Here is a 27,884-nt window from a genome sequence, read left to right on the forward strand (position 1 = left end):
ATTTTTTTTTAAATATTTGAAATTTGACTTGCATTACTTTATAAGAAAAATCCAGTAAGAACTATCACTCCATAAAATGAGATTCATTCCTGATTAACAAAATAAATTATGAAAAAAAAATTCAACGATCCAACCGTACGGATGTTAAGAGATATTGATTTTAGTCATGTGATTATGTTTTTAAAAGATTTTAAATTTGACTTGAATGACTTTATAAGAAAAATCCAGTAAGAAGAACTACTTCTTAAAATGAGATTCATTCCTGATTAACAAAATAAATTATTAAAATAATTTTTTCATCGATCCAACCGTACGGATGTTCAGATAATATTATTTGAATTTAGCACCTTTTTTTAAATAATTTAATAAAATGATTATATATTTATTTTGCTTTTTTTTGAAATTAATCTATTAAATTTATTTGACCGATTTCGGTCAAATTTACATTTTCGACCAGCGGCGGTCAAATTTGCATTCAAATAATTCAAATTATTTTGTGAGGGAAATTTGCCGCCAAAAGTTAAATTTGACCGACTATAAATTTGACTGCCAGCGGTCAAGTTTAGCTAAATTTGACTGCCAACGGTCAAATTTAACTAAATTTGACTGCCATCGGTCAAATTTAACTAAATTTGACTGCCATCGGTCAAATTTATTGCCATGTCACGTGGCCCTTATTTAACATACCAACACAACAATCCAACGGTCTAAAATCATCACAACATATCCTTATCATATATATACATACAAACACACATTATAACCCAAATACACTCTCCATTCTCCAAATCTCTCCCTCTCCCTCTCCACATCTTCATCTCCCCCTCCCCATCTCCATGACTCCATCTCCCCCTCTTTTACATACACATTCATAACCATATATATATATATATACTCAATCTCTATCTACAATAACATGATTTGTACTAGAATATCACCAAGAAAATTAACCCGTGGAATGTTAATTTTGGAGGAATTCCGGCAACTCAAGCAACTCCGACGACCGAGAAGCAACTCCGGTGACCAAAAATCTCAAGTCACAATTTCCGTCTAAATTGATAAGGAACAAAGTAGAGTTACAAAATCAAATTAGGAACTTATATTAAATTTGTAACATTTCTTTTGTACATAGAAAAATTCTTAATAAGGTATATAATTATGAGAATTATGTGATATATATGTTGATTAGTAAGATAATATCATCTAAATTTACTAAATAAAGTATTAAAATTCGCACAAACAATATACCACAATGTAGTAAAATACATTCTGTCCAGGATTAAATTTGACCAGAAATGTAGTGTTCCATTTATTTTTGACCATAGTACCCATAAAGGTCCTAGGGACATGCATGAAAGTTGTACAAATCGGGTTATATATAAAATAGGCGTTTGTTGTTGTCAATATAATATAAAATCTAGCGGGCCTTACTTAAATAATTTATTAATCTGAGACAAGTTGAAGAACTAGTTGAGTCGAGCTGCAGAATGGAGAGACAAAAGCAAGAGTTAATTCAGTATATTACTTGATATACTAGAGACCCACACTGTTCATGTATATATAGCAACCACACCCATTAAAATCTTTCATTCTACTATCACATCATCATCTTATTATTTATTTTTCACAGTAGTAAGGTGAATGTAGGGCGTGAGAATCATACAATTTATTTTTCATCATAGTGCGGTCATTGTAGGGCCCCACAGATATAACAGTTGTATTCACTAACGTTTGTTGTTGCAAATATAATATAAAGGAATTTTTCTAGTGTGTGCTCATAATACAGTGCACACGTTAACAACTAATTTTTAATTAAGTGGAACATATTTATCGGTGAAGATTTTTCTTCATGCGAGTCATTATTATTAATGAGATGAGAGTACATAAATATATATGCCACCCACCTAAAAAGTGGCTTTCACACTAGCAATTGTGAATATAAATTTATTATAGAGACCATCAATGTAGGGGCCTAGTGACAAATATAACTGCTGTAATCATGAGCGATACCTTAGTCATATTGTGGTTAGTATAGGGGCCTATTGGCAGCTATAATTGTGAATAGTATCTGGTTTATTTTTTTACCGTAATGCCCATAAAACTACCTAGAGACAGGTGTAATCATAAAAACTGTACAAACACGTGTTTGTTGTCAATATAATATAAAATCTAGCGGGCCTTGCCTGGATAATGGAGAAACAAACACATGAGTTAATTGAGTATATAGCAATCACACCCATTAAAATCTTCCATTCTACTATCACATCATCATCTTATTATTTATTTTTCATAATAGTAAGGTGAATGTGTAGGGCGTGAGAAATGTCATCATAAAGTTTACTTTTAATCATAGTGCGTTCATTGTACGTAGGACCCCACAAATATAACAATAAAAATTGTATCATTAACGTTTGTTGTTGCAAATATAACATAAAGAGTTTTTCTAGTGTGTGCCCATATATAACACAAGCTAACAACTAATTTTTAATTAAGTGGAACATATTTATTGGTGAAGATATTTCTTTATATAGGGTCATTATCATTAATGAGATGGGAGTACATAAAAATATGCCACCTACCCAAAAAGTGGCGTTCACACTAGCAATTGTGAATATAAATTTATTATAGACGGTCAATTTATGGGCCTACTGTCTACTGATAAATATAACGGCTGTAATCTTATTATTTATTTTTCACAATAGTAAGGTGAATGTAGGACGTGAGAAATGTCATCATAAAGTTTAATTTTCATCATAGGGCCCACAGACAGTTGTATTCAATAACGTTTGTTGTTGCAGATTTATACATTACAAATGGGCACGACTTTTTATGTTAAAGGACATCATGTCTTGACTACAAAAACTCACCTTTGATCATCATTTTATTCACAAGTTGAACAAAACCAAAAAACCAAGAAAGAAGAAGAAGAAAAGGGAGAAGAAGAAAAAGAAGGAAGGAAGGATCGAATATATCAAACATCAAAACAAAGTAAGCTAGTTGCGTCGAGGTGCAGAATGGAGAGAAAAACACAAGAGTTAGTTGCTTCGAGGAGTAGAATAGAGAGGTCTAGAAAAAGAAAACAACTATATCAACTTGATGGTTCTGATTCATCTGATTCATCTACCAGCAAAGATGCTTATAAGCCTAGACGTCGTAAAATTGTAAGTTTTTTTTTCAAACTTATAATCACGAACGAAACCCCCCAATTCTGATATATCTATGAACCAAAAGACTTTTTTTTAACATGATTCAAAATTATTTCTGTGAATTTTGTGATTCAACTTTGACTTAATTAATTGATGATAGATCTAAAGAAAATACACAATTGAATTGATTATTTATTTAATATCTCGTGTACAGGAGAAAAATAGGAGTGGCGGTGAACAGAAGTACTGCCATCAGTGCAAAAGAAATGATGGGTATGTTGTGACCTGCAACAGATGTGAGAGGAAACGATATTGCACTTCGTGTATTTCAAAAAAGTATGTTTATCTGTTTTTCTTTTTTATTGATAGAAAAATAATTAGAGTGATCTAGCGTTTGATGATTAATTAATTTATGAGAAAAGGTAGTAATTTTATATAATAGCAATGACATATAAATTATATATTTCAATTATTAAAATTATATGTATATCAATTATATGGAATTTTTTATCCAACCACTTACCTATTAATATGTTTTATCTCAATTACAATATCTATATGAGTTTGTATCCGGTTATGAGTATAGGAAGTTTTTGAAGTTGGCTCAACAAATTAATATTTGTTAGAATTTAAGATTTAAGAACGTATATTCAACCATTGTACATTGGTACTGTGTAAACACTAAACAAAACAAAATTTGAGTGTTGAAGTGGAAAGTAATAATTTTTGTGGTCTTTCCACATTGATGGGTTGCTTGCATTTAATATCTGGTTTTTGCTTCTTCGTTTATAAACAGCTATCCCCAGATGAATGAGGAGGATTTTCTTATGGAATGTCCTTTCTGCCGAGACATTTGCAATTGCAAGAGTTGTTTGCGCTTGGAATTGCCCGAAAAGGTTTGTTTCTTTGACATTTTAACTTCAATCATCAATGAATTCATCAAGGTATTCATGAGGCTTATCATGGCTATATAACCTATATACTATTTTCGATGTTTTTTCCAGAACGAAACAAGGATGAGCGAAGGAGACAAAAAGAATTACGCAAAGTATCTCCTGCGACGGCTTCTTCCATATGTGAAACAAATTAACGAAGAGCAAAGTTTGGAAAAAGAGATGGAGGCACAAATTCGAGGTACACTACAACAAACTGGGCTATTTACGACGTAAACTGATATATGGTTATATTACTTAATATATATAAGTATCTGTTGACTGCGTTTCTTTTGCTCGATTCTTTTTCATTACTCTCGTTTCCTGTAGTTAAATCTATTAATTTCACTTTACTATATATTAAGATAGAATGTATTAATTAAATGGTTGCTCCAGTTTGATTAGGGCAGGTTTTCCATTTCTAGTCATTTTAACTTGTATTGTATTATTTTCCCCAGGGTTGCCATTTTCTGAGGTCAAAGTGCAGCAAGCAGACTGCTATGTTAATGAGCGTCTAAATTGGTAAGATTTTGAATATTCTCCTCCCTGCTGTTAACTGCATGCCTTCTGCAGTTGTGCTTAATTAGTAAAGCAATGTTCTATGCAGCAACTGGTGCGAAACTTCGATTGCTGACTACCACCGGAGCTGCACAAAATGTCCGTATGATCTATGCATCTCCTGTTGCCGGGACTTGCGTGCTGGCTCTTTGCAAGCAGGTCATCCGGGAAGCATGAATCAATATAAGAACCCGGGGGTGGGGTACTTATACATGGTGAAACATGTAAACCAGCTCGAAGCAATAGAACTGTGGGCACATCGACTGCAACAAAGGACGGTGGTTCCCGCGGGAAGGCAAAATTACCTGAATGGAGGCCTAACAAGGATGGCAGCATCTCTTGTCCACCGGAGAGTTTGGGTGGGTGTGGAAAAGGTATTCTGAGGCTGAACCAGGTCTTGCGAGACGGTTGGCTTTCAAACGTGATATTGAAAGCTGAAGAATTATGCCAACAGTATAATCTGGATGGCATGCCAGATCCCACACACGGGTGCTCCTGTTGTAATTTGGCAGCTGGTGATGACACGGCCACAGAGAAAATACGGAAAGCTATAGACATTCAAGCCGGAGATCACAAGCATTTTCAGGCGCACTGGTCAAAAGGCGAACCGGTGATTGTGACTGGGGGACTTGACAGAACATATGGTCTAAGCTGGGAACCGATGGTGATGTCTCGAGCAATGCATGATAAGTCCCGTACCGGTGTGACTGTCTTGAATTGTTTGAACTGGTGCAAGGTAAGTTTGTTTCTTGCTTTTATAGTATATACAGTTTTTTCTGTCTTGTTTCACAAAAAAACATTTACATTTATAGTGTATTATGAATAACCTAGAAAACAAGGAGTCTTCACCCACCTGCCGCACTGCATACTCGATTCTTGACGATTTTTGGGTGCTCGGGGATTGCTGAAGATTCTTTTTAATAATTAATTGTGTGATTTAGTTGAATACTCTACACTTATACTACCTTGTCATGTGATAATTGTGGTCTTAAATAATTATATTGTAAACTGTTATGGATATTGAACTTATTTATTTAATTATTCGGTATTAATATAAATATAACTCTTGAAATATATATATATATATATATATATATATATATATACTTAATATATACTTTTAATATATTAATATTTGTTGAATCCCCTCGTACCCGAATCCCCATTTGAAATTTACTGAATTCTCATATCCATGTACCACGTACTGCCATACCCGCACGTGTTCTCATGCTTTATAGTGTATAACTGAATCCACCGTTTTCCAAGTGCATATATAGTACTAGCAAATAAAGGGTATATATGAGTACTTGTTTAACAGAAGCTAGCAATTAAATGTGTAGCTCTAATAATTATGAAATCCAGTTACTAATCATTTAACTAAGTTAATTAATATTAAATGTTATCTGTCTTGCAGGAGGAATATAGCCTAAGTTTGTTCTTTAAAGGCTATACAGAGGGTAGACTTGACTTGGCTGGCTGGCCCCAAATGCTAAAGTTAAATGATTGGCCTGAATCTGGTTCGTTTGAGGATCGTCTCCCACGTCATAACGTGGAGTTCTTAAGCGCTTTGCCGTTCAAGGAGTACACACATCCACAGAGCGGCTACTTGAACCTTGCTGTCAAGTTACCGGAGGGCCATCTGAAGCCAGACACAGGTCCCAAACTATATACCGCTTATGGCTTTTCCCAGCAACTCGGACGTGGTGATTCCGTCTCCAAACTCAGCTATCATGACTCTGACGCAGTATGATCTCCTTTATAATTACAATTAGTTCTGTTCAGTGATTACCTATAAAATTAAATATAATTGAGCTAGAAGTTTTCTGTGTAAAGTAGAGTACGTAAACCACATTATTCAAATTGAATAACTCTTACCATTATTATGTCTTCTGTCGAAGGTATACGTGCTAACTCATGTCAAAGAGATGACATTCACTCCTTCTGAGCTTGCTAAGATGGAACAGCTGAAGGAGAAGCACCGTGTTCAGGACGAGAGAGAAATATATGCAGAGGGTGACATGGGAAATGGACCGGAGCCGCAGCTGGAATCCAATGATCCAGAAGAGCTGCAAAACCCAAAGAGCGGTGCCCTCTGGGACATTTACCGCAGAGAAGATGCTTTCAAATTGAAAGAATATCTGAGAAGGCATTTTAAAGAGTTCAGACATACATATTGCTTGCCGTTAAAGCAGGTACCCTTATAACTACTACTTGATGATAATTTCTTGTCGATCAGAATAGATGGATATAATGATTTTATTTTGCCAGGTTGTTGATCCCATATATGATGGGGTATTTTACCTCAACGCCGAGCATCAAAGAAGACTTAAAGAGGAATATGGCAAGTTTTCATATATAGAATTTACATAGACATTTTCTTATTATTTGATATGAAATTGCCTGGAATAATAATTTTTTCTATTTCTAGGAATTGAACCATGGAGGGTGGTTCAAAATCTAGGAGATGCAATTTTCATTCCTGCCGGCTGTCCTTTTCAAGTTAGAAACTTGAAGGTGAGATTTCAACAAAAGCTCTTAATTTACAAGTCAATCACCGTAATGTTTTTGATTTCTTGTTAAAATTAAAATATCTTCTGTTGTTCATAGCAATTTATTTTATCATGATAAGAATTTCTGACATTTCATGGTGTCCTCCTTGATTAAAAATTATTTAAATATTTATTTTTGTTCATAACAATATATTTTATCATGATATGGATACTGCTTACTAATTAATATTTCTGCATATTTCATTAGTCATGTATACAGGTTTCGACCGGTTTTGTGTCACCTGAAAGCATACATGAGTGCCTCCGTTTTACCGAGGAAATTCGTGTCCTTCCCCGAGAGCACGTGGCCAAGGAGGACAAATTAGGGGTAGGTTATTAATTTTTCTTTTTTACTACATATGATATTGTCAAAATTTATCTGCTCAAATCATATTCACTTACCATTGTTTTTATTTTAAATTTTACTTTCATGGCATCCGATTTAATTTCTTTTAGTACTTATATTCATTTATAACTGTTTTTATTCTAAATTTGTCTTTCATGACGTTGGATTTGAATTTCTTTTTGCTTCATGCAGGTAAAAAAATTAATTATTCATGCAATAAGACAAGTATCGAACGACTTGGAAGAGGTTACCAAGTAAGATAAGCTTGTATATTGATTTTTTTATGAAATACTACACATTATACAATTTAATCATAAAATATCTTGACTTTCTCCTTTGATCTAAAAATGTGCTCTTATAAAACTACTTCGCCAGTTACATCTCATCTAAACTGTTATATTTGACTCACAGAACGGAGACAGTGACTGATAGCTTGGATGTCAGTTCTGATTCTTCAGTACAGGGTGGATACATGGGTTCAGACCTAGCAAATTTGGAGATCGAAAGCTATTACCAAGAACCCAACCCAACTTTAGTACAAGGTGACTTCCAAGAAGAGGCTAATATATCTCAGGTAATCTAGGTCAATTTTTTTTTTAGCATTCACTTTTTGTTATGGCAATAAATTGTAGTTTTACTTGCTCCGCGCTTCTCCTAGATCATGTTTCTTTACTTTTTAATGCAGGAGGTTTCTGACATCTTAACCCAACGCATGAAATCTGTTACCTCGGATAATTCTCCACGTCAAGTTCCCAGGTCAATCCCTGCCGCGATGGTTGAGTTCTTCAATGAGTTGGAGGCACAAATCCAGAAAGAAAATGTGGATGTGTTAATGGTACTTCCTCCCCAAATACATCTGGATGAAGAGATCATCCAGGAGTATGAGAAGAGTTTGAAGAAACACATGTCAGGACGCCTGCTTGACCTTGCCGATGATCCAAATTTGCAAGACTTCAATAGAGTCTTGCACTTTTTGCTTGCCTCTAGGAGGATCCCCTCACATTTGCAGCAGGGATTCTTAGCTCTTCGCAGGGATCTGCCAGACTTAACGAGTAGAGCATACGAGCTTCACAAGGAAGTGAAACGGGGCATGGTTATGCCTCTGGCAAGGTCTAAAGAGCGAGAGGAACTGAAGAGCATGTTGGGAAAATATCGCCAGATCGAAGAAAATATGATGAAATTAGAAAAAGAGAAAGATACCACCATGCTCAGTATATCTAGGCTTCAAATGAGAAATGAACAACTCAACGAGGAAGTCACGAATCTTAGGACAGCTGCTGAGAATGATGTTGGGGACCGGAGCAAATTGTGTAACGATGAGGCATGGAAGCTGGAGGAGAAGATAGATCACAACTCAGCTGAGATAGTCAGACTCCAGGCCACTAATGAAGCCATAGGCGCCAAACTTGTCAAATTCTCAGATGAAGCAAAGAGGTTACACAAAGATGCCCATGCCCAACATTACAAAGCACTAAATCTTGAGGCTATGGCAGCGGCATATGAGAGAAACGTGGAGAATACTATGGATAAGTTGGTTATCATGGAGCAAAATTGGAAACAACAGGTCCAAGCACTAGACTATTGAGTACCGTGCAACAAGCATAATGTATACTTGTAACTTTTTCTTCTAAAATGGTGGGACTGTGAAAGAGCTGCCATCCTCAAACAAAGCTTCCTGTATCTTGAATAACAGCTTCCAAAATAAATGTTTTAAATTAATTTATCTCAATTTTTATGTTGTATAGCTAGTTATTCATATGTCAAGATTAAATTTATATCATATGTTTTCTAACTTATGTTCACTACAAGAAAAACCGGGTATTTTTGACCGATTATTTTTGACCGGCTTATTTTTGACCGCAAGCAGTCAAATTTATGGTCAAATTCGTATGATATCAAGTCAAGGTTAAAATTGACCGACTATTTTTGACCGCTTTCATATTTGACCAAAACCGGTCAAATTTAGCACCGGTCAAATTTATTCGGTCATATTTAGTATGTGGGTCCCTCAAAAATTAGGAGGGAAAGTTCCCTCCAAAAAAATTAGTGCTGACGTCATTATTTTTGACCGCCTTCGGTCAAAACTATAGTCGGTCAAATTTAACTTTGGGCGGCAAAATTTCTCGCTTGAAAGGGTGGAAAAATTTCAAAAAATAATTGACTGATTTCGGTCAAATTTATAAATTTGACCGCTGGCAGTCAAATTTATCCTGGCTAAATTTGACTACTCCTTAAAATGCGATTCATTCCTAATTAATAAAATAATTTTTGTAAAATAATTCTATCAATGATCCTATCGTACGGATGTTAACATATATTGATTTTATTCATGTGAAAAAATAATTAAAATATTTGAAATTTGACTTGCGTGACTTTATAAGAAAAATCGGTAAGAAGTGCTACTTCTTAAAATGAGATTTCTTCCTGATTAATAAAATAATTTTATTAACAATCCAACCATACGGATACTAAGATATATTGATTTTAGTCATGTGAAAAAATATTTGAAATTTGACTTGCATGACTTTATAAGAAAAATCTAGTAAGAAGCACTTCTCTTTAAAATGAGATTCATTCTTGATTAATAAAACAAATTTTTTAAATGATTTTTTCAATCATCCAACCGTAGGGATGCTAAGATATATTGATTTTAGTCATGTGAAAAATAATTAAAAGATTTGAAATTTGACTTGCATAACTTTATAAGAAAATTCTAGTAAGAAATACTACTCATTAAAATGAGATTCATTCCTGATTAACAAAATAATTTTTTTTTGAATGATTTTTTCAACGATCCAACCGTACGGATGTTAAAATATATTGATTTTAGTCATGTGAAAAAATAATTAAAAGATTTAAAATTTGACTTGCATGACTTTATAAGAAAAATCTAGTAAGAAATACTACTCATTAAAATGAGATTCATTCCTGATTAACAAAATAAATTATTAAAATAATTTTTTCAACGCTCCAACCGTACGGATGTTAAGATATATTGATTTTAGTCATGTGAATATTTTTTTTAAATATTTGAAATTTGACTTGCATTACTTTATAAGAAAAATCCAGTAAGAACTATCACTCCATAAAATGAGATTCATTCCTGATTAACAAAATAAATTATGAAAAAAAAAAATTCAACGATCCAACCGTACGGATGTTAAGAGATATTGATTTTAGTCATGTGATTATGTTTTTAAAAGATTTTAAATTTGACTTGAATGACTTTATAAGAAAAATCCAGTAAGAAGAACTACTTCTTAAAATGAGATTCATTCCTGATTAACAAAATAAATTATTAAAATAATTTTTTCAACGATCCAACCGTACGGATGTTCAGATAATATTATTTGAATTTAGCACCTTTTTTTAAATAATTTAATAAAATGATTATATATTTATTTTGCTTTTTTTTTAAATTAATCTATTAAATTTATTTGACCGATTTCGGTCAAATTTACATTTTCGACCAGCGGCGGTCAAATTTGCATTCAAATAATTCAAATTATTTTGTGAGGGAAATTTGCCGCCAAAAGTTAAATTTGACCGACTATAAATTTGACTGCCAGCGGTCAAATTTAGCTAAATTTGACTGCCAACGGTCAAATTTATTGCCATGTCAGCAATCCGTGTGGCCCTTATTTAACATACCAACACAACAATCCAACGGTCTAAAATCATCACAACATATCCTTATCATATATATACATACAAACACACATTATAACCCAAATACACTCCCCATTCTCCAAATCTCTCCCTCTCCCTCTCCCTCTCCACATCTTCATCTCCCCCTCCCCATCTCCATGACTCCATCTCCCCCTCTTTTACATACACATTCATAACCATATATATATATATATATATATATATATATATATATATATAGATACATACATACTCAATCTCTATCTACAATAACATGATTTGTACTAGAATATCACCAAGAAAATTAACCCGTGGAATGTTAATTTTGGAGGAATTCCGGCAACTCAAGCAACTCCGGCGACCGAGAAGCAACTCCGGTGACCAAAAATCTCAAGTCACAATTTCCGTCCAAATTGATAAGGAACAAAGTAGAGTTACAAAATCAAATTAGGAACTTATATTAAACTTGTAACATTTCTTTTGTACATAGAAAAATTCTTAATAAGGTATATAATTATGAGAATTATGTGATATATATGTTGATTAGTAAGATAATATCATCTAAATTTACTAAATAAAGTATTAAAATTCGCACAAACAATATACCACAATGTAGTAAAATACATTCTGTCCAGGATTAAATTTGACCAGAAATGTAGTGTTCCATTTATTTTTGACCATAGTACCCATAAAGGTCCTAGGGACAGGCATGAAAGTTGTACAAATCGGGTTATATATAAAATATGCGTTTGTTGTTGTCAATATAATATAAAATCTAGCGGGCCTTACTTAAATAATTTATTAATCTGAGACAAGTTGAAGAACTAGTTGAGTCGAGCTGCAGAATGGAGAGACAAAAGCAAGAGTTAATTCAGTATATTACTTGATATACTAGAGACCCACACTGTTCATGTATATATAGCAACCACACCCATTAAAATCTTTCATTCTACTATCACATCATCATCTTATTATTTATTTTTCACAGTAGTAAGGTGAATGTAGGGCGTGAGAATCATACAATTTATTTTTCATCATAGTGCGGTCATTGTAGGGCCCCACAGATATAACAGTTGTATTCACTAACGTTTGTTGTTGCAAATATAATATAAAGGAATTTTTCTAGTGTGTGCTCATAATACAGTGCACACGTTAACAACTAATTTTTAATTAAGTGGAACATATTTATCGGTGAAGATTTTTCTTCATGCGAGTCATTATTATTAATGAGATGAGTGTACATAAATATATATGCCACCCACCTAAAAAGTGGCTTTCACACTAGCAATTTTGAATATAAATTTATTATAGAGACCATCAATGTAGGGGCCTAGTGACAAATATAACGGCTGTAATCATGAGCGATACCTTAGTCATATTGTGGTTAGTATAGGGGCCTATTGACAGCTATAATTGTGAATAGTATCTGGTTTATTTTTTTACCGTAATGCCCATAAAACTACCTAGAGACAGGTGTAATCATAAAAATTGTACAAACACGTGTTTGTTGTCAATATAATATAAAATCTAGCGGGCCTTGCCTGGATAATGGAGAAACAAACACATGAGTTAATTGAGTATATAGCAATCACACCCATTAAAATCTTCCATTCTACTATCACATCATCATCTTATTATTTATTTTTCATAATAGTAAGGTGAATGTGTAGGGCGTGAGAAATGTCATCATAAAGTTTACTTTTAATCATAGTGCGTTCATTGTACGTAGGACCCCACAAATATAACAGTAAAAATTGTATCATTAACGTTTGTTGTTGCAAATATAACATAAAGAGTTTTTCTAGTGTGTGCCCATATATAACACAAGCTAACAACTAATTTTTAATTAAGTGGAACATATTTATTGGTGAAGATTTTTCTTTATATAGGGTCATTATCATTAATGAGATGGGAGTACATAAAAATATGCCACCTACCCAAAAAGTGGCGTTCACACTAGCAATTGTGAATATAAATTTATTATAGACGGTCAATTTATGGGCCTACTGTCTACTGATAAATATAACGGCTATAATCTTATTATTTATTTTTCACAATAGTAAGGTGAATGTAGGACGTGAGAAATGTCATCATAAAGTTTAATTTTCATCATAGGGCCCACAGACAATTGTATTCAATAACGCTTGTTGTTGCAGATTTATACATTACAAATGGGCACGACTTTTTATGTTAAAGGACATCATGTCTTGACTACAAAAACTCACCTTTGATCATCATTTTATTCACAAGTTGAACAAAACCAAAAAACCAAGAAAGAAGAAGAAGAAAAGGGAGAAGAAGAAAAAGAAGGAAGGAAGGATCGAATATATCAAACATCAAAACAAAGTAAGCTAGTTGCGTCGAGGTGCAGAATGGAGAGAAAAACACAAGAGTTAGTTGCTTCGAGGAGTAGAATAGAGAGGTCTAGAAAAAGAAAACAACTATATCAACTTGATGGTTCTGATTCATCTGATTCATCTACCAGCAAAGATGCTTATAAGCCTAGACGTCGTAAAATTGTAAGTTTTTTTTTCAAACTTATAATCACGAACGAAACCCCCCAATTCTGATATATCTATGAACCAAAAGACTTTTTTTTAACATGATTCAAAATTATTTCTGTGAATTTTGTGATTCAACTTTGACTTAATTAATTGATGATAGATCTAAAGAAAATACACAATTGAATTGATTATTTATTTAATATCTCGTGTACAGGAGAAAAATAGGAGTGGCGGTGAACAGAAGTACTGCCATCAGTGCAAAAGAAATGATGGGTATGTTGTGACCTGCAACAGATGTGAGAGGAAACGATATTGCACTTCGTGTATTTCAAAAAAGTATGTTTATCTGTTTTTCTTTTTTATTGATAGAAAAATAATTAAAGTGATCTAGCGTTTGATGATTAATTAATTTATGAGAAAAGGTAGTAATTTTATATAATAGCAATGACATATAAATTATATATTTCAATTATTAAAATTATATGTATATCAATTATATGGAATTTTTTATCCAACCACTTACCTATTAATATGTTTTATCTCAATTACAATATCTATATGAGTTTGTATCCGGTTATGAGTATAGGAAGTTTTTGAAGTTGGCTCAACAAATTAATATTTGTTAGAATTTAAGATTTAAGAACGTATATTCAACCATTGTACATTGGTACTGTGTAAACACTAAACAAAACAAAATTTGAGTGTTGAAGTGGAAAGTAATATTTTTTGTGGTCTTTCCACATTGATGGGTTGCTTGCATTTAATATCTGGTTTTTGCTTCTTCGTTTATAAACAGCTATCCCCAGATGAATGAGGAGGATTTTCTTATGGAATGTCCTTTCTGCCGAGACATTTGCAATTGCAAGAGTTGTTTGCGCTTGGAATTGCCCGAAAAGGTTTGTTTCTTTGACATTTTAACTTCAATCATCAATGAATTCATCAAGGTATTCATGAGGCTTATCATGGCTATATAACCTATATACTATTTTCGATGTTTTTTCCAGAACGAAACAAGGATGAGCGAAGGAGACAAAAAGAATTACGCAAAGTATCTCCTGCGACGGCTTCTTCCATATGTGAAACAAATTAACGAAGAGCAAAGTTTGGAAAAAGAGATGGAGGCACAAATTCGAGGTACACTACAACAAACTGGGCTATTTACGACGTAAACTGATATATGGTTATATTACTTAATATATATAAGTATCTGTTGACTGCGTTTCTTTTGCTCGATTCTTTTTCATTACTCTCGTTTCCTGTAGTTAAATCTATTAATTTCAGTTTACCATATATTAAGATAGAATGTATTAATTAAATGGTTGCTCCAGTTTGATTAGGGCAGGTTTTCCATTTCTAGTCATTTTAACTTGTATTGTATTATTTTCCCCAGGGTTGCCATTTTCTGAGGTCAAAGTGCAGCAAGCAGACTGCTATGTTAATGAGCGTCTAAATTGGTAAGATTTTGAATATTCTCCTCCCTGCTGTTAACTGCATGCCTTCTGCAGTTGTGCTTAATTAGTAAAGCAATGTTCTATGCAGCAACTGGTGCGAAACTTCGATTGCTGACTACCACCGGAGCTGCACAAAATGTCCGTATGATCTATGCATCTCCTGTTGCCGGGACTTGCGTGCTGGCTCTTTGCAAGCAGGTCATCCGGGAAGCATGAATCAATATAAGAACCCGGGGGTGGGGTACTTACATGGTGAAACATGTAAACCAGCTCGAAGCAATAGAACTGTGGGCACATCGACTGCAACAAAGGACGGTGGTTCCCGCGGGAAGGCAAAATTACCTGAATGGAGGCCTAACAAGGATGGCAGCATCTCTTGTCCACCGGAGAGTTTGGGTGGGTGTGGAAAAGGTATTCTGAGGCTGAACCAGGTCTTGCGAGACGGTTGGCTTTCAAACGTGATATTGAAAGCTGAAGAATTATGCCAACAGTATAATCTGGATGGCATGCCAGATCCCACACACGGGTGCTCCTGTTGTAATTTGGCAGCTGGTGATGACACGGCCACAGAGAAAATACGGAAAGCTATAGACATTCAAGCCGGAGATCACAAGCATTTTCAGGCGCACTGGTCAAAAGGCGAACCGGTGATTGTGACTGGGGGACTTGACAGAACATATGGTCTAAGCTGGGAACCGATGGTGATGTCTCGAGCAATGCATGATAAGTCCCGTACCGGTGTGACTGTCTTGAATTGTTTGAACTGGTGCAAGGTAAGTTTGTTTCTTGCTTTTATAGTATATACAGTTTTTTCTGTCTTGTTTCACAAAAAAACATTTACATTTATAGTGTATTATGAATAACCTAGAAAACAAGGAGTCTTCACCCACCTGCCGCACTGCTACTTGATTCTTGACGATTTTTGGGTGCTCGGGGATTGCTGAAGATTCTTTTTAATAATTAATTGTGTGATTTAGTTGAATACTCTACACTTATACTACCTTGTCATGTGATAATTGTGGTCTTAAATAATTATATTGTAAACTGTTATGAATATTGAACTTATTTATTTAATTATTCGGTATTAATATAAATATAACTCTTGAAATATATATATATATATACTTAATATATACTTTTAATATATTAATATTTGTTGAATCCCCTCGTACCCGAATCCCCATTTGAAATTTACTGAATTCTCATATCCATGTACCACGTACTGCCATACCCGCACGTGTTCTCATGCTTTATAGTGTATAACTGAATCCACCGTTTTCCAAGTGCATATATAGTACTAGCAAATAAAGGGTATATATGAGTACTTGTTTAACAGAAACTAGCAATTAAATGTGTAGCTCTAATAATTATGAAATCCAGTTACTAATCATTTAACTAAGTTAATTAATATTAAATGTTATCTGTCTTGCAGGAGGAATATAGCCTAAGTTTGTTCTTTAAAGGCTATACAGAGGGTAGACTTGACTTGGCTGGCTGGCCCCAAATGCTAAAGTTAAATGATTGGCCTGAATCTGGTTCGTTTGAGGATCGTCTCCCACGTCATAACGTGGAGTTCTTAAGCGCTTTGCCGTTCAAGGAGTACACACATCCACAGAGCGGCTACTTGAACCTTGCTGTCAAGTTACCGGAGGGCCATCTGAAGCCAGACACAGGTCCCAAACTATATACCGCTTATGGCTTTTCCCAGCAACTCGGACGTGGTGATTCCGTCTCCAACCTCAGCTATCATGACTCTGACGCAGTATGATCTCCTTCATAATTACAATTAGTTCTGTTCAGTGATTACCTATTAAATTAAATATAATTGAGCTAGAAGTTTTCTGTGTAAAGTAGAGTACGTAAACCACATTATTCAAATTGAATAACTCTTACCCTTATTATGTCTTCTGTCGAAGGTATACGTGCTAACTCATGTCAAAGAGATGACATTCACTCCTTCTGAGCTTGCTAAGATGGAACAGCTGAAGGAGAAGCACCGTGTTCAGGACGAGAGAGAAATATATGCAGAGGGTGACATGGGAAATGGACCGGAGCCGCAGCTGGAATCCAATGATCCAGAAGAGCTGCAAAACCCAAAGAGCGGTGCCCTCTGGGACATTTACCGCAGAGAAGATGCTTTCAAATTGAAAGAATATCTGAGAAGGCATTTTAAAGAGTTCAGACATACATATTGCTTGCCGTTAAAGCAGGTACCCTTATAACTACTACTTGATGATAATTTCTTGTCGATCAGAATAGATGGATATAATGATTTTATTTTGCCAGGTTGTTGATCCCATATATGATGGGGTATTTTACCTCAACGCCGAGCATCAAAGAAGACTTAAAGAGGAATATGGCAAGTTTTCATATATAGAATTTACATAAACATTTTCTTATTATTTGATATGAAATTGCCTGGAATAATAATTTTTTCTATTTCTAGGAATTGAACCATGGAGGGTGGTTCAAAATCTAGGAGATGCAATTTTCATTCCTGCCGGCTGTCCTTTTCAAGTTAGAAACTTGAAGGTGAGATTTCAACAAAAGCTCTTAATTTACAAGTCAATCACCGTAATGTTTTTGATTTCTTGTTAAAATTAAAATATCTTCTGTTGTTCATAGCAATTTATTTTATCATGATAAGAATTTCTGACATTTCATGGTGTCCTCCTTGATTAAAAATTATTTAAATATTTATTTTTGTTCATAACAATATATTTTATCATGATATGGATACTGCTTACTAATTAATATTTCTGCATATTTCATTAGTCATGTATACAGGTTTCGACCGGTTTTGTGTCACCTGAAAGCATACATGAGTGCCTCCGTTTTACCGAGGAAATTCGTGTCCTTCCCCGAGAGCACGTGGCCAAGGAGGACAAATTAGGGGTAGGTTATTAATTTTTCTTTTTTACTACATATGATATTGTCAAAATTTATCTGCTCAAATCATATTCACTTACCATTGTTTTTATTTTAAATTTTACTTTCATGGCATCCGATTTAATTTCTTTTAGTACTTATATTCATTTATAACTGTTTTTATTCTAAATTTGTCTTTCATGACGTTGGATTTGAATTTCTTTTTGCTTCATGCAGGTAAAAAAATTAATTATTCATGCAATAAGACAAGTATCGAACGACTTGGAAGAGGTTACCAAGTAAGATAAGCTTGTATATTGATTTTTTTATGAAATACTACACATTATACAATTTAATCATAAAATATCTTGACTTTCTCCTTTGATCTAAAAATGTGCTCTTATAAAACTACTTCGCCAGTTACATCTCATCTAAACTGTTATATTTGACTCACAGAACGGAGACAGTGACTGATAGCTTGGATGTCAGTTCTGATTCTTCAGTACAGGGTGGATACATGGGTTCAGACCTAGCAAATTTGGAGATCGAAAGCTATTACCAAGAACCCAACCCAACTTTAGTACAAGGTGACTTCCAAGAAGAGGCTAATATATCTCAGGTAATCTAGGTCAATTTTTTTTTTAGCATTCACTTTTTGTTATGGCAATAAATTGTAGTTTTACTTGCTCCGCGCTTCTCCTAGATCATGTTTCTTTACTTTTTAATGCAGGAGGTTTCTGACATCTTAACCCAACGCATGAAATCTGTTACCTCGGATAATTCTCCACGTCAAGTTCCCAGGTCAATCCCTGCCGCGATGGTTGAGTTCTTCAATGAGTTGGAGGCACAAATCCAGAAAGAAAATGTGGATGTGTTAATGGTACTTCCTCCCCAAATACATCTGGATGAAGAGATCATCCAGGAGTATGAGAAGAGTTTGAAGAAACACATGTCAGGACGCCTGCTTGACCTTGCCGATGATTCAAATTTGCAAGACTTCAATAGAGTCTTGCACTTTTTGCTTGCCTCTAGGAGGATCCCCTCACATTTGCAGCAGGGATTCTTAGCTCTTCGCAGGGATCTGCCAGACTTAACGAGTAGAGCATACGAGCTTCACAAGGAAGTGAACCGGGGCATGGTTATGCCTCTGGCAAGGTCTAAAGAGCGAGAGGAACTGAAGAGCATGTTGGGAAAATATCGCCAGATCGAAGAAAATATGATGAAATTAGAAAAAGAGAAAGATACCACCATGCTCAGTATATCTAGGCTTCAAATGAAAAATGAACAACTCAACGAGGAAGTCACGAATCTTAGGACAGCTGCTGAGAATGATGTTGGGGACCGGAGCAAATTGTGTAACGATGAGGCATGGAAGCTGGAGGAGAAGATAGATCACAACTCAGCTGAGATAGTCAGACTCCAGGCCACTAATGAAGCCATAGGCGCCAAACTTGTCAAATTCTCAGATGAAGCAAAGAGGTTACACAAAGATGCCCATGCCCAACATTACAAAGTACTAAATCTTGAGGCTATGGCAGCGGCATATGAGAGAAACGTGGAGAATACTATGGATAAGTTGGTTATCATGGAGCAAAATTGGAAACAACAGGTCCAAGCACTAGACTATTGAGTACCGTGCAACAAGCATAATGTATACTTGTAACTTTTTCTTCTAAAATGGCGGGACTGTGAAAGGGCTGCCATCCTCAAACAAAGCTTCCTGTATCTTGAATAACAGCTTCCAAAATAAATGTTTTAAATTAATTTATCTCAATTTTTATGTTGTATAGCTAGTTATTCATATGTCAAGATTAAATTTATGTCATATGTTTTCTAACTTATGTTTCAAGATTAGCTATAACCCACAAATTATAGTTATGTATGTAACAAATAAGATTATAAGTGAAAGTTTTCTATAAAATTTAACTAATTTGATTTATATTAAAAGAATGAAAATGTAATCTGAAAACTTTTTTTAATAAATGTAACACAAAACTAAACTTATACACAAATACTATAAATGATTCTAGTTGGCACTCAGTTTTTTTTAGATGGTACTACAAAATCACTCCGTTGTTTTAATGGTACACAAGTATAAACGACTCTACTACGCGGCACTCAGTTTTTTACAATGTTTAAAATTAATTCACTCAATTTTATGTCAAGGTTAATTTATATAACATATTTTTAATTTATATTTCAAGATCAATTTTAATCCCCACACACACATATATATATTATATTTAACGGTTGAAGGCAATAAATATGATTATAAATGAAAGTTTTTTAAAAAAAATCAAAAAATTTGTTTTGTTATTTTCTAAAAAGAAAAAACATAATCGAAAATATTAAATTTAACCCACACCTTAACTTATACACAAGTATTTTAGTATAGGCTCATGTACTCCGGAATTAATTTTCAGTTCACCTATTAAAATATTGATGACAGTAAGCAATACCAATTCTCGATATCTTTGTAATGATTATTTATGTAATAATTGATTTGGAATTTTCTTCATGTTAGTGAGCTCTTATAACCACATTCCAATAATAACAAAATATTGTTCAGATAAAAGTTAATCATGTCTATTTATCCGTAAAATAAGTTATATATAATAATCTGTTGAGTAATTTATGCGAGTAATAAAAGTAAATGTATATCTTAGTATATAATTTTTTTCAATTTCTAAAAAATGAAATTTATCTCGAACTTAATTTATATAATTTATAACCTGGCCCTTACCTTAGACGGTTATTTAAGCTAATATATATTTGGTGAAATAGTTAATAATCAATTTGAGGTCCTTTTTGTTATTGACAATATTTTACTTTCCAGATTAAGTTCAATACATCTAGTGGGCCTTATATATAAGTTATTCTTCTCCAAGCCCAAAAAGCCCTAGGATACTTGGTGTATTTTATATAACCTGATCAACTACAGATAAGTCGGCGGGCGTTTGTATAATTATCTCTTCAATCTTTCAAAGTAAACGATCAAAATCATCTTAAATAAGATAAACAATGGACGATCAAAGACTCTTCTAACTACGAAGACACCGATGACGACGGCGATCACGTCTTTTTGAGGTTTTTTCTATTATTTATATCTGATGTATATACTATAATTGTGTAATTTGAGAGTTCTCTTTATATATGCATATGTGATTTATTAGTTTTTGGGAAGAAGAGGAATTTCAATCACTTTTGTTATTAGACATTTTGAATCATATTTATATGAAACTTCTAATTAGGGTTTGGTTTGTTATTCTTTTAGCATGATTTCTCGGGGATTGTTTATGGTACATCAAATCATTTCAACAGCATTATTGTGTCTATTCGGGTACAAGGCCGCAAATGGAGCCTCTTCCGGAACGTCATTTCGTCGTGTGAGTAGATCAAAGAGTTTTAGACATTTTTCTAGAAGAAACGTTTGTGATTTGTTTTAATTGATTATCCCTATTTTATTTGCAGGTTTTGCAAGTGTGAGATGCGGGACGATTCTAATAGTTTGTGTATGAACTTTTATTATTGCTGCTTATATTATTCATATGGTCGGTTTTTAAATTTTGATAAACTCACTATCGAAGAATGTGATAGGTTCTCATCGATCTGTAATATAACAGGAAACAAGATCTTTTTATCAAGAATGAATATTAAAGATATGGATTAACAAGTTTAGGATATTCTTTCCTACCTGACTATCAGCTCTTCATGGAGGTTTGTAGCTGTTTGTATAAATAATTTCGACTCTATGCAATATTTGCACTTTATAAGCACCTAATTTGTAACTCAATGTTTGTTGCCTATCTGTAGGAATATTATGTGATTGCTGCAGCGTGGTATGATGTTAGAGTTTTGGGACCGTCAGGGAATTTGGAGTAGGGGTTTCAGGTTTCTACAGGAATACTTGGTAGCTAGGGAGATTCTCTTATTAGTAGCTGATGAAGAAACGCCGTGTTAAGGATGATTTGCATCATAAATGCTTAACCTGATTTGGATCACTGATTATGTAGCTGTATTCATGCAATCAAACTCTTGTTTTGCAGATGAATCACTTGCCTCTTTATATTAACTGGAATTCACATGTAAGGTTTGGTGTCTAAATTATAATGGGCATCCATTGTCATAAAATACATATATCACACTGTTTGTATGATTTCGTATCATTGTTTTCAAAGTGGCTGCATATAGCTATTCTATAAGTCAACTTGTTTTGTGACACAAAATTGGTTTATATATGTTATGGAAGAAAGACATGTATATGTGATTTATATTAAATATTGACAATTTATATATGAACTAAAGATATATTTAATATATTTGTCCTACTAAAATTGCCTAACTTTAAGCTGCTTACACAAATCTATTGCCATTAGCCTCTTGACCTTCTTTCGAGTGTTAGTTTAAATTAAAGAAAATCTACAATTGGCAATCTTGTCCATGCTACCCAGACATCTGCAGTTGCGATTGCAAGAGCTGTGTAGGCTTAAAGTTGCCAATAAAAGTTTCTTTATTCAACAGTTTTACTTTTTTCATCAATGAGCTGATTAATGTATTTGTGAGACTTGCCATGGTTATATGTATATGACCTATATACTCTTTGGATGTTTTTTCAAGAACAAAGCAACGCTCAACAAAGACTCGTCCTCCTCCACTCAACATCACAGAAACAATAATATTAATTACTGCTCTTCCTGCAGACTCCAGCCTGGAGTACTTTTCACACTGCATTTTCTCTGTGCAATACTAATAATGACATCCCAGTGATTCTTGATCAAGAAGGTGGTCACCATGCTGCCTGGATAGAGTGCTCTATTTGTCAAGATATTATATAATTTTGAACACATTTGATTATCTAAAAAGCTCGATTAGCCTAGCAGGCCTCCCGAGATGATGGTCCAAAACTGGAGGTTGACCTGATAAAATTAGCTTAATATATGGCTCAAATTCCACTTTGATTATTATCAAGATATTCAACTCCAAAATTTTATTGAGCCAAAATTCCGACCAGACACATTAATTTACACTCCTATTTATACAAATTAAACCGCGGTTAATTATAAATGATAAATTTGATTAATTTTTTCAATAAATTTGAAATAGTTTATAGTGTAATCATCATAATTTCATATTTATTTATATCTACAAAATTGATATTGTGAAAGTTAAATTTTAATATATTGTAGGTGAAACTTAAAACTTACACATTTGTATTTTTTTTTTAATATTATATCTATAACAAAATTTGATAAGTTGTTGATGAAAATTGAAATTTCGACATTTGAAATTTAATAAAATTTGAAATACCTCTTTATTTTTCAAGATTTAATTAAAATACATATATGTGTGTATAATATCAAATTATTTTTGCAACAAAATCACTGACAACTGCTATAAAAACGTAACAAATTAGGATTCTAAATAATAAATATTAACTCTTATTGTTAATATAATAATTTTATTTTTTAGTCCTTGTTGAAAAATTTATGTGAGTAATGAATGTAAGTATATATCTTCGCATGTAAATTTTTTAATTTTTGAAAACCTTAATTTGTCTCAAACATAGTTTAGATAATAAATATTTTTTTTGATAGCCTAGCCCTTGTGATTATTAGACATACGCTTTTAAGCAATATTTGGTGAAATAATTAATTTGAGGTTCTTTTTATTTTGGACCATATTTTACTTATGGACTAGAATTAATATATCCGGTGGGCCTCATGTTCTTCATTTCCAAGCCCAAAAAAACCCTAGCCTAGATTACTTGGTATGTTCTATATAACATAACCATATGTACATAAGTCGGCGGCCGTCTCCATAATCCTCCACTATTCTTCATCTTCAAAGTAAACTATCTAAATCATCTTAAACAGGATAAACAATGGATGATCAAGACTCTTCTTGCGATGAAGACACCGATGACAACGACGATCATGTCTTTTTGATGAGGTTTTTCCATTTATTTATATCTGATTTCAATTTGTGGCTTATATAATGTATATATACACTTTAATTGTGTAATTTGATAGATCTTATGCATATGTGATTTATTAGTGTTTTGGGAAGAAAAGGAATTTCAATCACTTTTGTTATTAGACATTTTGAATCATATTTATATGAAACTTCTAATTAGGGTTTGGTTTGTTATTCTTTTAGTATGATTTCTACAGGATTGTTTATGGTACATCAAATCATTTCAACAGCATTATTGTGCCTATTCGGGTACAAGGCCGCAAATGGAGCCTCTTCCGGAACGTCATTTCGTCGTGTGAGTAGATCAAAGAGTTTTAGAAATTTGTTTAAAAGGAAACATTTGTGATTTGTTTTAATTGATTATCCATATTTTATTTGCAGTTTTTGCAGATGTGAGATCAGTATGATCCTGATGGGATTATGGTTGATGTTCCGGTGCCACGGTGCAAGTATGGGTATGAACTTTTATTACTACTGCTTATATTCTTCATATGGTCAGTTTTTTTCGATTTTTAATATAATATTAAATCAGTCGTTCTGATGTGATAGGTTCTCATTTGTAATATAATAGGTAATAAGATCTTTTTATCGAGAATGGAGATTAAAGATCTGGATTAACAAGCTCAAGATATTCTTTCCTACCTGAGTATCAGCTCTTCATGGAGGTTTGAAACTCTATTTATAAGTAATTTCGCTCCTATGCAATACTTGCACTTTATAAGGACCTAAATTTCTAACTCAATGTTTATTGCCTGTCTGTAGGAATATTATGTGATTGTTGCAGCGTGGTATGATGTTAGAATTTTGGGACCTGTTTGGCCCAACATCAACCCAAAGCCCAGCGGAAGCTCAAAAAATAAGGGGTCCAGGAAGAAAGCACATGCAAGGCACGTGATCGAGTTGGGGGATGTTGGTACTCAAACAACAGTACTCAATGTAGTTTATTGATTTTTAAAATTATTATTTTACAAAACAATACCATTTCAATAAATTTTATTTGAGTTGAATTTTTCCTCAAATAAATAAGGTTTACAAGAAGGTATAACTTAAGAGATTATATTACATACTCAACATATTTAGATAAATAATATATAACATATCTGATGTATTTTTTGATAATTTATGTAAATTATATGCATTTATGTAACTTCTTCATATTAGCAAACCGATGAAGACATCTAAAGTAAAGTTCGGAATATCAAGATATAGAAATCAAAGTAGAAAAGAAAAAATTACAAAAAAAAAATTATGTAAGCACAAATTACTAGTTTATTTTTGCTCACTATAGTCATACATTTTAACACCACACATTCAAATTGAACGTAGATGAAAAACCTAAAAAAAAAAAAACAGAATCAATCAACTAAAGATTGGAGGAAGAATGAAGGAAAAATACAAGATCATTAAGAATGTGTTATGTGTATAAGTAATTGCCAATTAGGAGAAATTTGATTAGTGGTCAAAGAAATCATCACTCACATATACACATATTGTAATATCCCGTATTTTTAGAATAATATTAATAGATTAGTATTAATAAAAAAGGATTAAAATAGGATTATAAATTTGATTCTGTAGACTGGCCTTTAGGCAATTGACCTGTGAGAGTGGGTAGACACGCGTTAGGATGGGTATCTATTCAAATTTATTTTATTTGCTTGTTTCGTTTTATCAAAGTTTTATGGAAAGATCATCCGGGATGAGAGTCTACTTGAAAACGTAAGATTCAATTCATGTGAGATGTCCGCACTTATTCGATTTAGGTACGAGTTTTAGTTTCGTTAGATTCCGGGGACGGAATCCTTTTTAAGGGGGTATATATGTAATATACATAGTTTTGCTAATAATAAAAAAAAGGGAGAATTTTCAGTTATGTATCTTGTTTTTAAATGGGTATTGGTGAGTAGATTTTGAGAATTTGGGGACCAAATTCTTTTAAGGAGGGTAGAATGTAATATCCCGTATTTTTAGAATAATATTAATAGATTAGTATTAATAAAAAAGGATTAAAATTGGATTATAAATAGGATTTAAAACTGAATTAGGATAGTGGACTTAGAATATGAATCAGACTTGTATTCAGATAAGGATAGGTCCAGAATTAGGGTTTCAAGACTCTATATATTGATTGTGTTCCCCCATTCTTTTGTATACACTTTTGAGAGCCATCCAACTTTCCCTTCGTTTTTATTACGAAAATTCGCTGGGTTTTATCCTCACAAATCAGTTGTCTTGTAAAATTCGTAGTAAATTCAATTCTTATCGGAATTCGATGATTCTTGATGTTTCGGAAAGCTCTTTTAATTGTCTACAACTTTCGTTCATAATGTTTTCTCAGATTCGTTTTCGAACTGTTCTCAAAATTACCAAACATAATCAGACCCTGTTTATTCTTTGAGTTCTGAATCAGCGGACGTTTTATTTAATTCCCCATTCGTTATGTGTCCGTTTTTGATGAGTCATGCCTTTTCGGAAAGGTCTTTTTGTTCTCTACGACTTTCGAGTTTTGAGGTTTTCCAGAAAATATCGTTTAGAGGGTCAAAACAGTCGATTATTGGTCTGGGCAGATTGGAATAATGGAGAAATTTGGAGTTTAAGATCAAGTCGGGGTTCAGGAGTTTAGATGGTCCCTTGTGAGGTTCGTTAGTGTTTGAGTTTGCTATTTTCGAGGTACGGATTTCTTCATTTTTTTCTCCTCATTTGTATTTTGATTACTCGTTATATTTATAATCACGAGTTAATTTTACAAAATTGTGACCTTGTACTCTACGTGTATTTTTCACACTCATTATTTTATTTCTTTTGTATTCTCTATTGTTGGAACTATTATCGCAAACTCATTTATAATTGTCTTGTTTTGTTTCGCATTTATTTGCGACATTGTTTTGTTCTGTTTTGTTAAATGAGTTTGGCAATATTTGAAACCTATGTGTTGGGCTCTTAAACCTATCTGTGTGGATAAATCACAGACAATGTTCACATGGAGTTCGGAGTGAAGGTGAACTAGGCACTTACTCGTATCAGTGCTGTGAGTATACGAGCACGTCTCTGGAGTATGAGATTGTGTATAGATCATGATCACTATTGTGTGTTTTCTTCTCGTGGATTACCGGAGAAGGATTCTCTTTTTTGTACTCTGCTTTGTGCTAGTACATATTTGTATAAGAGACTCTTATGGATACATACCTTACTTGATTCAGCCTTATATATGTTCTGCTTCGATTCAGTGCACTTATTATCGTTCAATTCTTTTCGGCACTGTTTCATTTTATTTTCAGTCTCGATTTAAAACGTAAGACACAATTCTTTCAGTTATTTTAAACTTAATTTTGTTTTAAAATTATATTCGTACTGGGCATCTGGCTCACTCTGTTTATTTCCTTTCCGCAGGAATTCAGGGGTTAGCGGGACTTGAGATGAGTGCTACCCAAATTAGTTTGTTGGACTATTTAGTAAATTTCAGGACTTGGTTTAGTTGATTTTAAACTTTTATTAGTATCACTGGGAGATTTCCGAATTACTTTTAAACATTGAGATTATTATTTTTCCTTCTCAGTTTTAGGTTAATATCATTCATGCTTAATTTTCGGTAACTCATTGTTAAATAATAGCCTGAGAAATTGGGCTGTTACACATATTCTTACAATTTTTTGTTATACTTGTACAAAAAGATGAAATAGTAAAAATTAGAAAATATTGAGTGAAAAGATTTTTTCACTTCACGCAGTAACAAACATGGGTGACAGATATATGTGCAATTGTAAGTTAAAAATCAAAACGAGAATATTAGAATCACTGAGCGTGAGGTGTCTAATGTTCTTGACAAAATGATTTTTAGAGTCGCATCTATTACGTCAGTTCTTTCTCCAACTCCGTCGTGAAAACAGGGTAATGCGTCGTTTTTATGTT

General features: G+C 33.3%; 4 protein-coding genes and 1 long non-coding RNA gene across 5 annotated transcripts; all 5 read left to right on the forward strand.

Annotated features, from left to right (window-relative positions):
- The first annotated feature begins 2,903 nt into the window (after positions 1 to 2,903).
- On the forward strand, positions 2,904 to 5,019 carry LOC135152891 (lysine-specific demethylase JMJ25-like). The gene is made up of 6 exons (XM_064094052.1): positions 2,904 to 3,161; positions 3,361 to 3,482; positions 3,943 to 4,042; positions 4,151 to 4,280; positions 4,537 to 4,600; positions 4,686 to 5,019. The coding sequence occupies exons 1-6, from the start codon at positions 3,015 to 3,017 to the stop codon at positions 5,017 to 5,019; spliced, it is 897 nt and encodes a 298-aa protein (XP_063950122.1). The 5' UTR covers positions 2,904 to 3,014.
- Positions 4,699 to 9,223, forward strand: LOC135152892 (uncharacterized). The gene is made up of 9 exons (XM_064094053.1): positions 4,699 to 5,372; positions 6,051 to 6,380; positions 6,535 to 6,828; positions 6,905 to 6,977; positions 7,065 to 7,150; positions 7,394 to 7,513; positions 7,724 to 7,785; positions 7,943 to 8,105; positions 8,217 to 9,223. The coding sequence occupies exons 1-9, from the start codon at positions 5,106 to 5,108 to the stop codon at positions 9,114 to 9,116; spliced, it is 2,295 nt and encodes a 764-aa protein (XP_063950123.1). The 5' UTR covers positions 4,699 to 5,105; the 3' UTR covers positions 9,117 to 9,223.
- Positions 9,224 to 13,440: 4,217 nt separating this feature from the next.
- On the forward strand, positions 13,441 to 16,902 carry LOC108221020 (lysine-specific demethylase JMJ26-like). Its single transcript, XM_064094054.1, has 7 exons — positions 13,441 to 13,698; positions 13,898 to 14,019; positions 14,480 to 14,579; positions 14,688 to 14,817; positions 15,074 to 15,137; positions 15,223 to 15,907; positions 16,567 to 16,902. The coding sequence occupies exons 1-7, from the start codon at positions 13,552 to 13,554 to the stop codon at positions 16,900 to 16,902; spliced, it is 1,584 nt and encodes a 527-aa protein (XP_063950124.1). The 5' UTR covers positions 13,441 to 13,551.
- Positions 16,903 to 17,585: 683 nt separating this feature from the next.
- Positions 17,586 to 19,779, forward strand: LOC135152660 (uncharacterized). The gene is made up of 5 exons (XM_064093192.1): positions 17,586 to 17,666; positions 17,910 to 18,029; positions 18,240 to 18,301; positions 18,459 to 18,621; positions 18,733 to 19,779. The coding sequence occupies exons 4-5, from the start codon at positions 18,520 to 18,522 to the stop codon at positions 19,630 to 19,632; spliced, it is 1,002 nt and encodes a 333-aa protein (XP_063949262.1). The 5' UTR covers positions 17,586 to 17,666; positions 17,910 to 18,029; positions 18,240 to 18,301; positions 18,459 to 18,519; the 3' UTR covers positions 19,633 to 19,779.
- A 4,010-nt stretch (positions 19,780 to 23,789) lies between these two features.
- LOC108220080 (uncharacterized) lies at positions 23,790 to 24,928 on the forward strand. The gene is made up of 5 exons (XR_001806662.2): positions 23,790 to 23,951; positions 24,159 to 24,270; positions 24,357 to 24,430; positions 24,547 to 24,640; positions 24,738 to 24,928. It is a non-coding gene; the product is annotated as an uncharacterized LOC108220080 (long non-coding RNA).
- Positions 24,929 to 27,884: the final 2,956 nt, after the last annotated feature.

This window comes from Daucus carota, chromosome 5 (genome assembly GCF_001625215.2).
Source record: "Daucus carota subsp. sativus chromosome 5, DH1 v3.0, whole genome shotgun sequence".
NCBI lineage: Eukaryota > Viridiplantae > Streptophyta > Magnoliopsida > Apiales > Apiaceae > Daucus > Daucus carota.

Coding starts and splice junctions, on each gene's coding strand:
- LOC108221020 (XM_064094054.1), top strand. CDS start 13,552: ATGGAGAGAAAAACACAAGAGTTAGTTGCTTCGAGGAGTAGAATAGAG. Junction 14,580..14,687: donor GCTTGGAATTGCCCGAAAAG/GTTTGTTTCTTT, acceptor TGTTTTTTCCAG/AACGAAACAAGGATGAGCGA. Junction 14,818..15,073: donor GATGGAGGCACAAATTCGAG/GTACACTACAAC, acceptor TATTTTCCCCAG/GGTTGCCATTTTCTGAGGTC.
- LOC135152892 (XM_064094053.1), top strand. CDS start 5,106: ATGCCAGATCCCACACACGGGTGCTCCTGTTGTAATTTGGCAGCTGGT. Junction 7,786..7,942: donor GACTTGGAAGAGGTTACCAA/GTAAGATAAGCT, acceptor TTTGACTCACAG/AACGGAGACAGTGACTGATA. Junction 8,106..8,216: donor AAGAGGCTAATATATCTCAG/GTAATCTAGGTC, acceptor TTTTTAATGCAG/GAGGTTTCTGACATCTTAAC.
- LOC135152891 (XM_064094052.1), top strand. CDS start 3,015: ATGGAGAGAAAAACACAAGAGTTAGTTGCTTCGAGGAGTAGAATAGAG. Junction 3,162..3,360: donor AGCCTAGACGTCGTAAAATT/GTAAGTTTTTTT, acceptor TCTCGTGTACAG/GAGAAAAATAGGAGTGGCGG. Junction 3,483..3,942: donor ACTTCGTGTATTTCAAAAAA/GTATGTTTATCT, acceptor GTTTATAAACAG/CTATCCCCAGATGAATGAGG.
- LOC135152660 (XM_064093192.1), top strand. CDS start 18,520: ATGGGTTCAGACCTAGCAAATTTGGAGATCGAAAGCTATTACCAAGAA. Junction 18,622..18,732: donor AAGAGGCTAATATATCTCAG/GTAATCTAGGTC, acceptor TTTTTAATGCAG/GAGGTTTCTGACATCTTAAC.